The 18,701-nt window shown below is 41.9% G+C and overlaps 1 protein-coding gene across 8 annotated transcripts in view; it reads right to left on the reverse strand.

Moving 5' to 3' along the window:
• ZMAT4 (zinc finger matrin-type 4) overlaps nt 1-18,701 on the reverse strand; it is a 196,723-nt gene that overhangs the window by 58,516 nt on the left and 119,506 nt on the right. For all 8 annotated transcript variants that reach the window (XR_011560424.1, XM_070765341.1, XM_070765339.1 and 5 more), the window contains one exon: nt 4,939-5,098. Coding sequence is in view for 7 of the 8 variants with exons in the window: in XM_070765341.1 (XP_070621442.1) it covers nt 4,939-5,098 (160 nt within the window). In the remaining variant the exon portion in view is untranslated. The remainder of the gene's footprint in view (nt 1-4,938; nt 5,099-18,701) is intronic.

Here is an 18,701-nt window from a genome sequence, read left to right on the forward strand (position 1 = left end):
TATGTCATGTTGGTAATGTGTTGGTAATGACCTATAAAGCCCTACATGGCATCGGACTAGAATACCTACGAGACCGCCTTCTGCCGCATGAATCCCAGCGGCCGATTAGGTCCCACAGAGTTGGCCTTCTCCGGGTCCCGTTGACAAAACAATGCCATATTGTAGTCAAGCTACACAGTCCAGTCACACACAGTCAAATCAGTCAATCTCTCTCAATACATTAACAATACTAGAAGCCTTACTTGTACAGCTTACAGATATATAAACTATCGTTGAACACACAGTTCTTACTACAGCAGTCACCATGAATCAGCGCAAATGACTGGAAAAACACAATACCCAACACTAACTCTGAAAGACATAGTGTTTCAATACATACAAGCATTCATGCATTTATAGCTTGTTTATATATTGCCAAACTCAACTGTTATGTACATAGTACTAACAGGAGGGAATGGAGAGTTTGCAGTATCCTTCCCTTGCCACACCCACCAAGCCACACCTACAGAACTAGTAGTAAAAAAAAAATGGATTTCACCATGGGTAAAAGGTCTCCCGCTTAAGCAGAGGGTTGGACTAGAAGACCTCCAAGGTCCCTTCCCACTCAATTATTGTATGTTCTATGTACCCAGCTTAAGTTTAAAAAAAAATGATGGTTGGGGTTGAGGAGGACCTGACCTGTCTTGTTGTCATTTTTAAACAGGACTAAGAAACTATTCTGGGGTCACTGAACATCAAAGGTGATCTTTCCCTCCCATCTCTGCTCGGAAATATATCGGCATGCAAACACCATGTTGAGTTACCCCTGGAGCCATAAGGCAAGGATTTGGGGCCAGAGGGAGGGAAGAAGCGTTTGGTTGAAATTACTGAAAGTTTTATCACTGCATTTTGCTAACTTGTTAATTAACATTATAAGCATTTCCCCAGCTGGAATAAAATTGCCTTCCAGACAAGTTAAGCTAAGATAAGGGTTCCACTTATTTCCAAAGTAATTCAGTCTATTCGGCAACCAAGTAGAAATTCTAAGTCCTTCCTGTCACACCTCCATGTGTTTCCTTTTTAAATTATTTTAAACTCCATATTCATACATATATCAATGCATATACCTTAAAAACATAACCATAACATACATAGTTGCATAATTCTAGCTGGTCTCTTTTATTTTCATATCAGTACCTCTATCATGTTAATAGGTTATCAGTCCATGTTCATGTTTCTCTTTCACACTCCCCTCCTACTCTCTCCATCTCTCCCATCTACCTTCCCTTCTCTCCTTCCTTCCTTCCTTCCTTCCTTCCTTCCTTCCTTTCTCCACCCCACCTCTGTCTTTCTCCAACTACTTCCTCTCTCTGCCTCTTAACCTTTCCTTGATTTTGGTTTTAATCAATTTTATATTAAGCAAACTGAGAGCTCCAAGGGGGAAGAGGGAATGGAGCTGGCAGAAAGAGGGAGATGGAGGGAGAGAAGGAGAGAGAGAAAGAGAAAGAGAGAGAGGTGGAAGCTGGGCTGTCCATCAGTCCATAATTAATAATAATTTATTAGATTTGTGTGCTGCCCCTCTCCGAAGACTCGGGGCGGATCACAACAATAATATAACAGTGTGACAATGTAAACAAATCTAATATTAAAAAAGCATCTAAAAAAACCTATCATTTAAAAACCATGCAGCACACACATACCATACATAAAACTATAAAAGCCTGGGGGAGATGTCTCAATTCCCCCATGCCTGGCGACATAGGTGGGTCTTAAGCAATTTACGAAAGACAAGGAGGGTGGGGGCAGTTCTGATCTCCGGGGAGAGTTGATTCCAGAGGGCCGGGGCCGCCACAGAGAAGGCTCTTCCCCTGGGGACCAGCAGACAACATTGTTTAGTCGATGGGACCCAGGGAAGGCCAACTCTGTGGAACCTTATCGGCCGCTGGGATTCGTGTGGCAGAAGGCAGTTCCGAAGGTATTATATCTTTGCATACCACCAATACATACTTGACAAAAGAAACAAATAAATATAAATACAGAAAGAAAGAAAGAACACAGACCATAAGATGTGCATTCCACTCTGTCTCCCACACAAATTGAGTTATCTGAGTTATCTCTTGCTCCTCTGCAATGCATTCTTTCTCTCTCCTGGGCATCCAGGCAGCATTCCACCACAGTGAATATCTTAGTACCACTTATCATTAGTCCTAGACAAGAGGCTAACAATGAGGGAATTCTATCGCAAACCCAAAATGGGAATAGTCTTAGGTCGATTGTATTAATCAGATCCCCCCCCCCCCTTAGAAGTATGAAATGCATAATTTCCCCCATTTTTCTAGTTCAATTGTGTAACCGAAATTTATTCCCCAACTTATCATATATCATATTGGCAGATGACAAAATCGACTGCATTCAAGGAGAACCAACTACAGATGTTTTACAGGTGGCATTTATCACCGGAAAGGCTTTCGAAAATGTTTCCAAAAGTTTCATCATTATGTTGGAAGTGTAAAAAAGAAAAAGGCACGTTCTATCATCAATGGTGGACATGTCTGCAGGCAAAAAATTATTGGAATAAGATAACAGATTGGCGAAAAGAAATAACAAAGGAAGAATTTGGAAAAAACCCCAGAATTATATCTATTGGGCATTTTCAACCAAAAAAATGAAAAAAGAGGTAAGATATTTATCTATACACATACTAACAGCTGCTAGGATAGCATATGCCCAGCAATGGAAAACAGACAAAACACCAGAAGAAAATACAATAATTTAAAAAATATTAGACTGTCCAGAGATGGAGAGGATGTCCAAAAAATCAGAGGGAAAAGAAGACTCAGATTATTATAAGATATGGGGAAAGTTTTACGATTGGCTAAAGGAAAGAACAAGGGAGAAATAATTAAAATTCAAGCAAAGCAACACGTCAAATAAAAGAATAAATATTAAGTGACAAAGGAAAATTCTCTGATTGAACATTCAAAAAAGAAGTGGGGAAACTTTTGTTTCCCAAATGTCGTATTTATATGTTTTGTTTATTATTTACTGCTATGTCATACTTATTGTATTGTGTTTTTTCTTTTCTGCTTATTTGTTGTTTGGTTTATTATCTATGTAATTTTTTTTTAAAAAGTATGAAATGCAAAAGTAAAATGCAGTGTACTTTATGGCTGTTCTTGCTTGTCCTTTTAATCTTCTGTTTAAGAACAACCTTTGAAAAATGCTGCTTCTCTCCACATAAGAACTTTGCACAGAGTTTTGCAGGTGACATTCCAATGGCTAAATTATCTGCTACTGACACTCGACTTCTTAAATGTGAAAACTAATGGTGGCTGGATAGTCTAAGCAGAGGAAGAGGAGGAAGCTGAAACCCCAGGCAAAATTCAAGAGGCCAGCCAACCCAAAAAATGCTCTGTAAGAAGAATTTCTCTCCCTTCCCTAACATCTCTGTTAAAAGTTAAAAGTAAAATGATGTTTTTATTCCGTGGGCTGCTGGAAGGAGATATAAATGCCTGCACTGAGCTAGAGGCAATTCCAGAAGTGGTTGCGCACTGCCAGAGGAAGAAGTGTTAAATTGACAAGCACATTTCAAACAAATGGGAGTTACTTTTAGAACAACGGAATCCGATGGATGGTTAGACCTGGCTTTTCCAGCAGGCCTGGGCCCGTTGATCTGATGGTGTACCGTGGAGATCTGGCCATAAATGGTATGTATGGTTTTTATTAGTAGGATTTCAATGGTTTTCAATTGTTTTTTAGAGATTTTAATATCATTTGTATGTTTTGATTTTGGTTTTGAGCCACCTAGAGTCCCTAGGGCAGTGGTTCTCAACCTGGGGATCGGGACCCCTTTGGGGGTCGAATGACCATTTCATGGGGGTCGCCTGAGACCCTGGGAAAAGACAAATTTCTCCTGGTATTAGGAACTAAAGCTTCTATTCTGGCATCTTGGAACATATTTTTACAATCTGACCAATCAGGCGTTTACAGTGGGGGCGTCCCTCTGACCTTCCTGCCAATCAGCTCAAAGCTCTGTTGGGAGAATTGGCGCTAGACTTATGGTTGGGGGTCACCACAACACGAGGAACTGTATTAAGGGGTCGCGGTCTTAGAAAGGTTGAGAACCACTGCCCCAGGGAGATGGGCAGTGTTCTATTCCGGCCTATGCAGCTTGAACAAAAAAAAGGAGGAATCCATGCATTGAAATTTCAAATCAGTCTCTTTATACATAAAGTCTCATTTTTACAAGCTAAAGTGGAAAATGTATAGTGGGGCTACCAAGATCTGCCCACATCTCAACATCACTCCATGAGCTGCACTGGTTGCCAATGGGTCTCTGGGCACAATTCAAAGTTCTGGTTGTGACCTATAAAGCCCTACATGGCTTAGGACCAGACTATCTACGGGACTGTCTTCTGCCTGATGTATCCCAGCAGCCGGTTAGGTCCCACAGAGTTGGCCTTCTCCAGGTCCCATTGGCCAGACAATGATGGTTGGCAGGGCCTAGGGGACATGAAGGGAAAGGGGGGACATGATGGAAACATTTAAATAGGTTAAAGGGTTAAATAAGGTTTAGGAGGAAAGCATTTTTAATAGGAAAGTGAACACAAGACCAAGGGGGCACAATCTGAAGTGAGTTGGGGGAAAGATCAGAAGCAACATGAGAAAATATTATTTCACCAAAAGAGTAATAGATCCTTGGAACAAACTTCCAGCCGATGTGGTTGGTAAATCCACAGTAACTGAATGTAAACATGCCAATTGTTCTAACTCTCAGGAAATTTCTCCTGAGTTCTAAGTTGCTTCTCTCCTTGTTCAGCTTCCACCCATTGCTTCTTGTTCTACCCTCAGGTGCTTTGGAGAATAGCTTGACTCCCTCTTCTTTGGGGCAGCCCCTTATTGACTTCTTTTGGGGTGTCTACACATAAGACAATTTCTTACCAGCATCATTGGACTTACCGGTGGCTTTTAAAGTCGGCTGGACTCCTAGCAAGAGTTTTAACCTTTTGGCATGGATTTTCCCTTGATAGTGTGACTCAGCCACCACCGCCGAGGTAAAGGACATGTTACAAAGCGTACAGCACTTGTTCTTATCCACAGACTCATCATCATCATTACCCTGGAGAAGACAAGAAGGAAGAAGCAGCAGGGAGATTAGCTTTTGGGGAAGCAACAGGCAAATCTGATTTTCTGGGCCTGATTTCGAAACTTCAGATTATCCAAGGTGCCCGGAATCCAAAAAGAAACCTAAGGGGGGATGTGGGCAATGAAGGGCTGCAACCTTTTTTACTACCACCACGAGGGCGTGGCTTATTTTGTGGGTGTGGCTTGCTGGCCATGTGACCAGGCGGGAGTGGCTTGACGATCATGTGACCAGGGGGTGTCTTAAAGGTCACGTGACTGTTTAAAGGTGGCCAACTTGATGTCACTCACGTCCAGGGTTAGGATTAGGGTCCCTGGCCTCTCCTTGCCTCAAAGAGATACAATTTCCCTATCTATTTACTATTACTGAACCTCCAAAATATACTCTTTAATTCTATGTATACAAGCCATACGTGTACATACATATTACACACAGGAACACAAAAAAATACATTATCTACTATATAAACTGTATGTGTATGTACACACACACGCACACAGAGCTCTCTAAAATCATACACATTCAACCTCATTTACTGCGATAGGAAAAACAGACCCAGAGCCCAGAAGAGAAAAATAGGAAAAAAAATCACATTTTTTCTACCTGTTCTGTGTATCTGACCATACCCGTAGGAGCCCATCACTGCGGCTGAGGAATTCTAGAAGTTGATGCCCAAGAATAGAATAGAATAGAATAGAATAGAATAGAATAGAATAGAATAGAATTCTTTATTGGCCAAGTTTGATTGAACACACAAGGAATTTGCCTTGGTGCATATGCTCTCAATATACATAAAAGGAAATATAGATTTGTCAAGAATCATGTGTTACAACACTTAATGCAGTGTTTCCCAACCTTGGCAACTTGAAGATATTTGGACTTCAACTCCCAGATTTCCCCAGCCAGCGTCTGCTGGCTGGGGAATTCTGGGAGTTGAAGTCCAAATATCTCCAAGTTGCCAAGGTTGGGAAACACTGACTTAATGATTGTCATAGTTGTCAAATATGCAATATATATCTTCAAGTTGCCGAAGCTGAGAAACCACAGAGAAAAAGGAAGCAAGAGAATGCAAAACAGAGGCATTAAGAGTCTCTTGCTCTTAAAACAACTTTTTTTTTTTTAAAAAAAATCAACCTTACTCACCCAATTGGCAGAACATTTACGCTCTACCTCTTTGGCAGCAATATCACTCTGCCCTCGGGGTTTAATCAATTCCACGATCTCTTAAAGGGAAGCGACCTAGGGTGCACTGTATAAACCAGGCTGGAAATAAACTAGGCATTGTTCTATTGGAGTGCCAGGAGGGAGGCAAATTGCAAATTTCTCCTCCCAAATTTATGAGGCAAGAAACTGATTAAGCAGATGTATCAAAGGAAGGAGAAAAGGCCAGTTTGGTGTCGTTAGGCACTGACCTAGAAACCAGGAAACTATGGCTTCCAGTCCTTCTTTAGGCATGGAATCTGGGTGCATTACATTTAGCTATTAGCACTATAGCAACAGCACTTAGACTTATATACCCCTTCAGAGTGCCTTCACTGCCCTCTCTAAGTGGCTCAGAGTCAGCCTCTTGCCCGCAACGATCTGGGTCAGCATGTTACCAACCTCAGAAAGATGGAAGGCTGAGTCAACCTTGAACCAGTTAGGATTGAACTGCAGGCAGTTGGCAGAGTTAGCCTGGAAAACTGCATTCTAACCACTGGGAAGGAGGGAAGGAAGGAAAGAGGGGTGGAGGGAGGTAGAGAGGGAGGGGGGAGGAAGGAGGGGAGGGTGGGATGGAGGAAGGAAGGATCAGAATTGCCCCCACCCTCCTTGCCTTTCATAAGCTCCTTAAAACCCACCTCTGCCGTCAGGCATGGGGGAATTAAGATAATCTTTCCCCCTAGGCCTCTACAATTTATGCATGGTATATTTGTATGTACGATTGGTTTTATAACAAGGGTTTTTAGCTGTTTTAGTATTGGATTTTTACATCCTGTTTTTATCACTGTTGTTAGCCGCCCCGAGTCTTCGGAGAGGGGCGGCATACAAATCCAATAAATAAAATAAATAAATAAATAAATAAAATAAGGAAGGAAGGAAGGAAGGAAGGAAGGAAGGAAATAGCAATAGTACTTAGACGTACAGTATGTGCTCTCCAGCACTCTCTAAGCAGTTTACAGAGTCAGCATATTGCCCCAACAATCTGGGTCCTCATTTGACCCACATCGTATGGAAGGCTGAGTCAACCTTGAGTTGGTCAAGACTGAACTGCTGGCAGTGGGCAGAGGAAGGAAGGGAGGCAGAGAGGGAAGGAGGAAGGGAAAGGAAACGAGGGAGGGAGGAAGGAAGGAAGGAAGGAAGGAAAGAAGGAAGGAAGGAAGGAAAGAAGGAAGGAAAGAAGGAAGGAAGGAAAGAAGGAAGGAAGGAAAGAAGGGAGGAAGGAAGGAAGGAAAGAAGGAAGGAAAGCAGGAAGGAAGGAAAGAAGGAAGGAAGGAAAGAAGGAAGGAAGAAAAGAAGGAAGGAAGGAAGGAAAGAAGGAAGGAAGGAAAGCATTAAGGAAGGAAAGAAGGAAGGAAAGAAGGAAGGAAGGAAAGCAGGAAGGAAGGAAAGCAGGAAGGAAGGAAAGCAGGAAGGCAGGAAAGATGGAAGGAAGGAAAGAAGGAAAGAAGGGAGGGAGGGAGGAAGGAAAGCAGGAAGGAAGGAAAGAAGGAAGGAAGAAAAGAAGGAAGGAAAGAAGGAAGGAAAGCATTAAGGAAGGAAAGAAGGAAGGAAGGAAGGAAGGAAGGAAAGCAGGAAAGAAGGAAAGAAGGAAGGAAGGAAGGAAAGAAGAAGGAAGGAAGGAAAGAAGGGAGGAAGGAAGGAAGGAAGGAAGGAAGGAAGGACAATAGCAATAGCACTTAGACTTACAGTATGTGCCACTTCACAATGCTCTCCAGCCCTCTCTAAGCAGTTTACAGAATCAGCCTCTTGCCCCCAACAATCTGGGTCCTCATTTGATCCACCTTTCTTGCCACCGTTGTTAAGTGCATCACTCGCAGTTGTTAAGTGAACAGGTCAGGCTTTCCTATCCCCTGACTTACGACCACAAGCGTGGCATGTATGAGAAAAGGAAGTAGTCTGTAGTTTTTTAACTCTAAGGAATTGTTGGCGACTCCCCATAGGTATTGAAGGGGGGCTGATGGGAAATTCAGGATGGGGTTTCAACGTTTTGCAGTCAGCTGAAGCTTTGGGGTCTCATCCATGTTTCGCTAATTCACTGTTATTTTTCTGCTAAAATCCTTGGAATAAATCTGCCCTCTCTGCGGAGATGCTGGGAAGCTGTAATGGTAAGTCAGTGAAACTGGAGACTCCTTATATCTCATCAGCGGCTCAAGGTTGACTCAGCCTTCTTCCATCCTTCCCAGGTGGGTAAAATGAGGACCCGGATTGTGGGGGCAATAGGCTGGCTCTGTTTAAAAAAAAGTGCTAGGGAAAGCAAGTAGGATGCTTGGCTGCATAGCTAGAGGTATAACAAGCAGGAAGAGGGAGATTATGATCCCGCTATATAGAGCGCTGGTGAGACCCCATTTGGAATACGGTGTTCAGTTCTGGAGACCTCACCTACAAAAAGAGATGGATAAAATTGAACGGGTCCAAAGACGGGCTGCAAGAATGGTGGAAGGTCTTAAGCATAAAACGTATCAGGAAAGACTTCATGAACTCAATCTGTATAGTCTGGAGGACAGAAGGAAAAGGGGGGACATGATCGAAACATTTAAATATATTAAAGGGTTAAATAAGGTTCAGGAGGGAAGTGTTTTTAATAGGAAAGTGAACACAAGAACAAGGAGACACAATCTGAAGTTAGTTGTGGGAAAGATCAAAAGCAACATGAGAAAATATTATTTTACTGAAAGAGTAGTAGATCCTTGGAACAAACTTCCAGCAGACGTGGTTGGTAAATCCACAGTCACTGAATTTAAACATGCCTGGGATAAACATAGATCCATCTTAAGATAAAATACAGAAAATAGTATAAGGGCAGACTAGATGGACCATGAGGTCTTTTTCTGCTGTTAATCTTCTATGTTTCTAATATGTTGTAAGCCGCCCTGAGTCTAAGGAGAAGGGCAGCATTAAAAAAAATTGAATGAATGAATGAATGAATGAATGAAAGAAAGAAAGAAAGAACGAACGAACGAACGAACGAACGAACAAACAAACAAACAAACCCTTAACTCCTCTCACTGATAAGCTGCCAAGATGAACTCACACACATGAATTTGGCTTGTATAAATCAGTGTTTTTCAACCAGTGTGCCGTGGCACATTAGTGTGCCGCGAGACATGGTCAGGTGTGCCGCGAAGCTCAGCAAGAGAGAAAGAGAGAGAGAGAAAGAAAGCAAGAGAGAGAGAAAGAGAGAAAGAAAGAAAGCAAGAGAGAGAAAGAAAGAGAGAGAGAAAGAAAGAAAGAGAGAGAGAGAGAGAGAAAGCAAGAGAGAAAGAGAGAGAGAGAGAAAGCAAGAGAGAGAGAAAGAGAGAAAGCAAGCAAGAGAGAGAAAGAGAGGCAGGGAAGGAGGGAGAGATAGAAAGAGAGCAAAAAAGAGAGGAAGGAAGGAAGAGAGAAAGAGGGATGGATAGAGAGGGGAAGGAAGGAAGAGAGAGAAAGAGGGAGAGAAATAGAGCGAAAGGGAGGAAGAGAGAGATAAAAAAAATTGTCCAAACTTTTTTTAGCCCCCCCACTCCGCCCTGCTCAATGTGCCCCATGATTTTGTATATGTAAAAAATGTGCCGCAACTCAAAAAAGGTTGAAAATCACTGGTATAAATGATGCTCTCTATATAAAAAGATCGATTTGAAATATCACCGTGTGGTTTCCTCCTGGGTTTCCAATCTGTGTAGACCCGGGATAGGACACAACACTCTATCTGTGGAAATGTCACCAGGCTATTCCGCTTCTTCTAGCAAACTTCAAAAAAAAGCAAAATTGCCTTTTGTCAAACAGAACGAGAGGAAAATGTAAGGAGGAAATTATATGCAGGAGCATTTTTGCCTGGCATTAAATGGTGCATGGAAGGAGAAATGGAAGCCAGGGGGGAAGAACTAAAATTCCTTGGGTTTGATAACTGTCGTTTCTGGAATAACGCTGCCATTTCTCTTCCTTTCTCACAGGTGCGAGTTCAGTGGCATTAGTAATGGTCATGCATTTCTTTCCACTCTAAAGAGAGCTAGTACTAAAAACAAGAATTTCTAGCATCTTTTTTTTTTTAAAGAAGACTGAAGAGAGGACATTTCAAAGTCATTTGTCATTCTCCTCTAGCCCTATCTGTGGCCAAATGTACGTGCACAGCTGCTAGACCCGAAATGAACATACTGGAGGAAAAATGAGAGGCCCTGATCCTGATCAGTAGGCTACGAATATTTACCAAACCCTATCCGAAAGATTTGTAACGCTTTAAGCCTTATTTTTAAAGTAGAAATAAGGAGAATTAAGAGATTTAGACACACATACAGCCTGGGAGAAACCCCACTTAGCAGCAGTAACTGCAAAAGAGATCTTGGTGGATAATCAACTAAACATGAGCCAGCAATGTGCAGCAGCGGCCAAAAAAGCCAACACCATCCTAAGCTGCATCAACAGGGGGATACACTCCAAGACCAGGGAAGTATTAATACCACTCTACTACGCCCTGGTCAGACCACATCTGGAGTACTGCATCCAGTTCTGGTCAGCACACTTCAAAAGAGACATTGAAACTCTGGAGAAGGTGCAGAAAAGAGCAACCAAAATGATTAGGGGACTTGAAACTAAGACTTACGAAGAGAGATTGCGGGAACTGGGCATGGATAGCCTTGAGAAAAGGAGGGCCAGAGGGGACATGATAGCTGTATACAGGTATATGAGGGGTTGCCACAGAGAAGAGGGGGTCACTCTATTCTCCAGAGCACCAGAGGGCCAAACGAGGAACAACGACTGGAAGCTGACCAAGGAGAGATTCAACCTAGAAGTAAGGATCAACCATTGGAACAACCTGGGCACTTTTAAGAGGAGATTGGACTGCCATTTGGCTGGGGTGCTTTAGGATTCCTAATCAGGCAGGGGGTTGGACTTGATGACCTGCATGGTCCCTTTCAACTCTAACAATAAATAAAAAATAAAATAAATAAATAAATAAAAATAAAATAAATAAAATAAAAATAAAATTTGGAAGCACCAACGACAGTGACAACTCCACCAGCCAGCCAAAGGATGGTGGTTTGTGAAGCTAAAATAAAGACTTAAGTTGCCCAGTTGAGTCATTTAGGAATGTACAGGGGGTGGACTAAAAAATGGAAACACTTGACTTTTTGGCATCATAATGATTGAACATGTTCACATCAATCAAAACTTGACATATTTTAATGGTTTTTTAAAAATTCTGTTATTTGATATGTTTTTTTAAAACTACCTTTTTTTTTTTACAGAAATTTAAGGAAATTGGTTATAACCTTATAGAAATGGCAGAACTCTCAGACTTTCAAAGAGGCCAAATTGTTGGTGCTCGAATGGCAGGCGCTAGTGTAACAGAAAGTGCCCGAACGTTTGGCGTTTCAAGAGGTCATGTCTCAAAAGTAATGACTGCTTTTGAAAAAGAAGGGAAAACGTCCTCAGCCAAGCACAGGTCTGGTCGAAAGTCGAAGTTGTCTGAGAGAGACCGTTCTGACTCTAACGTCGTTAAGTGGATCCCTGCAGTTGCTTGTCAGAAGATCCCAAAAGATGTTCACATAACCCTGGGACATTGCCACCATCATAACTGCGGACCAGTTGTCAAGTGTCCAAAGTTTGATCCAATAACCCCTTTTTTTATAATTGTATTTTTCAGGAGCTACCCCTCCTTGTTTCCAATATTGTGCCAGGACAATTGTTTGGTTGATGGGACCCTAGGCATTTACAATTTTATGCATGGTATGTCTGTAGGTATGTTTGGTTTTACAATAAGGGTTTTTAACTGTTTTAATATTGGAATTAAATATTGGATTGTCATATGCTGTTTTACTACTGTTGTTAGCCGCCCCGAGTCTACGGAGAGGGGCGGCATACAAATCCAATAAAATCAAATCAATAATGATGATAATAATAATAATAATAATAATAATAATAATAATAATAATAATTTATTGGAATATGTATACTATCAAATCACTGAGCCACCTTGGCTTAGAGTAAGCAAATCACTGTTTAAAACTAAACAGAAGTCCTGAGCTGATATGGTGCAGCTCAAAGTTAATAGCAACCCAATCGATATCTCAGTTTAGCATCTGGCCTGGAATGTCTTTACACTTTACAAGTGCTTTACACTTCTAGCAACTTTTTCTCCTCTGAGCTGGGAGCATCAAACACAGAGCCCTTTCAACATACAATATGTTTATTATTAGCTTTCAGGGGAGGAGAATAAAGGAAATGTCTTCAGCTAGAGGAGCTATAAATGCTTGTTAGCAGAAAAAAGGCTCGTTTTTAATGCCCTGTTTTTGTGTCCCCCCTCCCTCTTTCTCTCTCTCACCACTTTTATATATGAAGTTTATTTCTTGTCTCGGGCCCTAGGGAATGATTTCAAAGTAATGTTAAAGTTGAAGTGCAATAAGAAATTGCTGTGAATTCGCACATCAGCATCCAAGCTAGTTCACCCATAAAGATCTTGTTTGAAAACCTGACACTTGAAAAGTGTTTGCAGCTGGAGATTTATTTTTTTCCTCCCCCCTCATACACGGAGACTCAGCCGGGAGTTATTCATCCTGAGCTTGACTGAGATTATTCCCCTTCAAAATCAGATCACTGTCATCGTGGATCGTGGCAGTTTCGGGTCTCCCCATTCCATCAACCAAGTTTGTGGTTTTGCTCAGGTGTCACGCTTGGAAAGGAGGGTAAGAATCTCGTGGGCGAATTCAAAGAGCTCCATTGCTAGCTCAGGTAAATAGCTTTTTGTATTTCTCATCCCCATATGGGGCCGGTCTTCAACATTTGGAGGAAGGAACAATTGGATTCTGTGATCGAGTGTTTCCAAACATCTAACAACCAGAAAAGAAACAGGACAGGACATTACAGGACAGAATAGAAGGAATGAAAAATTGGATGGGATGGGATGGAATAGAATAGAATAAGATAACGAAATTTTGCAAATGGAAATAGAGCCGGGGTGACGCAGCAGGAAGAGTGCTGTACTGCAGGCCACTGAAGCTGACTTGTAGATCTGAAGGTCAGCGGTTCAAATCTCATCACCGGCTCGAGGTTGACTCAGCCTTCCATCCTTCCGAGGTGGGTAAAATGAGGACCCGGATTGTGGGGGCAATAGGCTGGCTCTGTTAAAAAGTGCTATTGCTAACATGTTGTAAGCCGCCCTGAGTCTAAGGAGAAGGGCGGCATAAAAATCGAATAAATAAATAAATAAATAAAATGACTATGGCAAAAAATAAATAAAGCGAAGGCAATATCAATAGTAAAAAGCACCTTGGATGCAATCCCAAAACAACTAGAGCACCACTTGAACATAATCAGCATTGACAAAATAATAATAATAATAATAATAATAATAATAATAATAATAATAATAATAATTTGTTGGATTTGTATGCCGCCCCTCTCCGTAGACTCGGGGCGGCTAACAACAATGATAAAAACAGCATGTGACAATCCAATAATAAAACAGCTAAAAACCCTTATTTATAAAAACCAAACATACACACAAACATACCATGCATAACTTGCAATGGCCTAGAGGGAAGGAATATCTCAACTCCCCCATGCCTGGCGGTATAAATGAGTCTTGAGTAGTTTACGAAAGACAAGGAGGGTGGGGGAAATTCTAATCTCCAGGGGGAGTTGGTTCCATAGGGCCAGGGCCGCCACAGAGAAGGCTCTCCCCCTGGGGCCTGCCAAACGACATTGTTTAGTCGACGGGACCCGGAGAAGGCCAACTCTGTGAGACCTTATCGGTCGCTGGGATTCGTGCGGTAGCAGGCGGTTCCAGAGGTTCCACCAATTGGAAAGAACAGTTTGCATCCTGCAACAATACCTTTATCAGGTGCGTATCTGCCTTTCTCAGATCCTTGGGAAGGATTTGATAGGGAGACAAAAGTGCCAAACCCAGGCTTAATATCTCACCGATTGTGCAACAAAAACATAATAATGTCTATGGAGATTCTCAGTCTTCCAGGTCACGGTTGTCCCAAAGATGGGCTTTGTTTGTTTTTTCCAAAAAGGGAATTGGACTTTGTTCTTTCTTGAAGATGCTTCACTTCTCATCCAAGAAGCTTCTTCAGTTCTTGGATGAGAAGCGAAACTTCTGCAAGGAAAAAATAAAGTCCAGTTGTCTTTTGGAGGGGTGGAAAAACCATCAAAATAAATCTCACAAGACTTTGAGCAAAACTACAAAAACTTGAACAGTTCACTAATTGTGCGAGATTCCAGAGGCTGAGTTGCTGATCAATATGGAATTATTCCCAGCCTATCTCCTAAGACAGTGATCTATGGCTTTTTATCTGGCCAAATGTTGCAGCGGTAAAAAAAAGTGCCCAAATGAGCCAATGTAATCTCCAAGATAGCCTCTTATAAATCTCCCAAATTCAGTGGACCTTGTCCAAATGGCTTTGTGGGAATGAAATAGAGAGATACCCTTTACAGAACAGTGACTATGACTTGATATCCAATATGTCACGGTCTGAAGAAATACAGAGTAGCATTCTTCCTTTTAAAAAATCTGGATCAGGTCGACAGCCAGACTTTAAAACTTCAGAGATGGGCTCTACCACGGAATAAAAGTGGATTTAACCACAACAAAAAAGTTGGAAGGGACCTTGGAGGTCTTCTACAGAGGAATCATTGAGTCTGTCATCTGCACCTCTATAACTGTCTGGTTTGGTGCTGCAACCCAACAGGACCGACACAGACTTCAGAGGACAATCAGAACTGCAGAAAAAGTAATTGCTGCCAACCTGCCTTCCATTGAGGACCTGTATACTGCACGAGTCAAAAAGAGAGCGGGGAAAATATTGACTGACCCCTCACATCCTGGACACAAACTGTTTCAACTCCTACCCTCAAAACGTCGCTACAGAGCACTGCACACCAAGACAACTAGACACAAGAACAATTTTTTTCCGAACACCATCACTCTACTAAACAAATAATTCCCTCAACACTGTCAGACTTTCTACTAAATCTGCACTTCTATTCTACTAGTTTTTCTCATCATTCCTTTCACCCATCTCCTCCCATGTTGACTGTATGACTGTAACTTGTTGCTTATATCCTAAGATTTTTATTAATATTGCTTCTTCATTGCTTATTTGACCCCTATGACAATCATTAAGTGTCGTACCACATGATTCTTGATAAATGTATATTTTATTTTATGTACGCTGAGAGCATCTGCACCAAGACAAATTCCTTGTGTGTCCAATCACACTTGGCCAATAAAATTCAATTCTATTCTATTCTATTCTAGTCCAACCCCCTGCTTAGGCAGGAAACCCTACACCACTTCAAACATATGTTTATCCAACATCTTCTTTAAAAATTCCAGTGTTGAAGCATTCACAACTTCTGGAGGCAAGGAGTTCCACAGATTAATTGTTCTAACTTTCAGGAAATTTTTCCTTAGTTCTAAATTGCTTCTCTCCTTGTTCAACTTCCACCCATTGCTTCTTGTTCTACCCTCAGGTGCTTTGGAGAATAGCTTGACTCCTTCTTTGTGGTAGTCCCTGAGATATTGGAAGACTGCTATCATGTCCCCGCTGGTCCTTCTTTTCATTAAACCAGCCATGCCCAGTTCCTGCATCCGTTCTTCAAATGTTAAGCCTCTAGTCCCTTAATCATCTTGGTTGCTCCTCCATGCACTTTTTCTAGGGTCTCAACATCCTTTCTGCATCGTGGTGACCAAAATTGAATGCCGTATTCCAAGTGTGGCCTTACCAAGGCTTTATAAAGTGGAATTAACACTTCACGTGATCTTGATTCTACCCCCCTGTTAATGCAGCCTAGAAGCAACATGAGAAAATATTATTTTCCTGAAAGAGTAGTAGATGCTTGGAACAAACTTCCAGCAGACGGGGTTGGTAAATCCCCAGTAACTGAATTTAAACATGCCTGGGATAAACATATATCCATCCTAAGATAAAATACAGGAAGTAGTATAAGGGCAGACGAGATGGATCAGGAGGCCTTTTTCTGCCGTCAATCTTCTATGTTTCTATGTTTCTAATTGTGTTGGCTTTTTGGGCAGCTGTGGGCGCCCATCGTCACGAGATTTGGCATCAGTGCATGCTCAGCAAGCCAAATCTCATGCGAGGACATGCGCAAGAGCGAGATTTCGGCTATTTTCAACGATTTTTTTGATTCTGTGCATGCACAGAAGCAAAAATATCGGGGGAAGTAGCCAAAATCTCATTCTCGTGTCCTAATGTCTTTTAATCTTTTCTATCTCTACTTTATACTTATGTTAAAACATACTACAATGCTATACTATATTTGTATGACAAATAAATAAAATTGTTCTGCCGGGCTCTATGGTATGAGTCTCCCGAAAATTCAAGGGTACAAATTTCAGACACACACACACACACTTGAAAGTTCAAAAACAATGTTCTTTATCAGAAAAATTCAAAAGAAACTAAGCACCCTTTTTGTATTGCAAAGAGCACTCGTCCCAAAACAACCTGGTAGTCTGTACAATCCCCTTAATCAGTCCTTAAGTACTTAGCTAGCAGCTGTGAAGGAATGTCACAACCCTCCTTCTTCCATGAAGTGAGACCCCCACACTTTGCTCTGCTTTGGTTTCAAAGTCGTGAAAAATTAACAAACGAAGTCTGGAAACAGCAAGGCACGGTCCTGAAGAAACAACGATCAGATAATATTCCACAACGGCCAAACTAGCACGCTGCTATTTATATCGGCTGCTCTAATTACTGGAGCCCCACCCAAACCCAGGTGGCCTCTCTTATCTCCTGTAATATTTCTTCAATTGGTCTCTTCGATGCATAAGTCTGCGCATGCATGGATCTAACACTTCCTCATCCGAATCGATCGAAGATAATGGAGATTGGCTTCCTGGGCTGTGTGCCAAGCCCCCCTCTTCCAAGTCTTCTTCTTCGTCCGAGGAAACTGCACTACCTGCCTCTGTCGGCAATAAAACAGGCCTATGACATGTTGATGTTTCCCCTGCATCCACCTCCACATTCCTTGGGGAAGGAGCTGGGCCAGAGCCAACCACAACATAACATAACATAACATAACATAACATAACATAACATAACATAACATAACATAACATAACATAACATAACAAACCAAACAAACAAACAAACAAACAAACAAATAAACCTCGCGCGAGAATTGGCCTGGTGCGCATGCGCAGAAGCCAAATCTCACATGGGGCATGTCGGGGACAGGCAGCTGCGCACACATCTGGGATTTTACTACCGCAGCTGCCCGCCCGGCGGCAGGAGCAATCCGCCCCTGGTTTGTGTCACTATTGCCCAATGCCTCTGAGGCCTTGAGATTGTGTTGCTCAGCTGCAACTGGGGCTCTGTCCCAACAGGAGGCACAAACCCTCGGAATGACACATTGCAAGCTCTTCTTCGCCCCCTGGGGATCATGTGGGAGATAGACATCGTTTCCCGAAGCTGGCGATGGAAATAAATCTAGAAGCTCATCGCTAGTCAATTACCAGAGGGCCACAAGGGGCCAGATAAAGCTGGGAGGAACAAAAGACAATCTGAGCCTCATAATACTTGTGATTGATGCAACAATCATTTGCTAGAATTTATTTCTCCTAGCTTTATTTCCCCCTCTCGGGATGAAGGAGCACATTATTCAATCCCCCCTCCCCGTTCCTTTCGTGTTTGCATTCAGAAAGAGGCTTTCGGGAAGAATGGGGTTTGTTTTAAATCAATTCCAATAGGAAGTGACCTGATTCACAACGGGTGGATTAATGAGTGAATTGACGCTTATTTTAATCTGGAAAAGATTGGTTTTTAAATGTATCAATATGAATCTCCAAGCCTGCCTTTCGAGAAAAAGAGCAGGCGTTTAAATGTGATTTAAATGAAAAAAAATGTCTTGCTGGGTTTTTGGGTTTTGGTTTTGAAATGCAAATGAATGCAGAGACAAGGTAGAATCTAATTTCCCTGAGCTCCAGAAACCCAATTCCATTTCCCACCATTTTCTTTGTCTAATAGAGCAGGGGGGCTGCGAACCTGGCAACTGTAAGAAGAGACTGAACAGCCATTTGTCTGAAATGGTGTATGTTCTCCTGCTTGAGCAGGGGGCTGGACTAGAAGACCTCCGAGGTCCCTTCCAGGTAGAGATGGGCTGCTAAGGTGGAATGGTGACGTGTGCTCGACCCCATGGCTCTCAGTGCTAGCGGAGTCCAGCTCAATTCTGTTGGACAGGTAGCCAAATTGCACACGGACATCTATTCTATTCTATTCTATTCTATTCTATTCTACTCTTCATTACAAATTCTATTCTATTCTATTCTACTCTACTCTATTCTATTCTTCATTCCAAATTCTATTCTATTCTATTCTCTTCTCTACTATTCTATTCTATTCTATTCTATTCTTCATTCCAACTTCTATTCTGTTCT

This window comes from Erythrolamprus reginae, chromosome 12 (assembly GCF_031021105.1).
Source record: "Erythrolamprus reginae isolate rEryReg1 chromosome 12, rEryReg1.hap1, whole genome shotgun sequence".
NCBI lineage: Eukaryota > Metazoa > Chordata > Lepidosauria > Squamata > Dipsadidae > Erythrolamprus > Erythrolamprus reginae.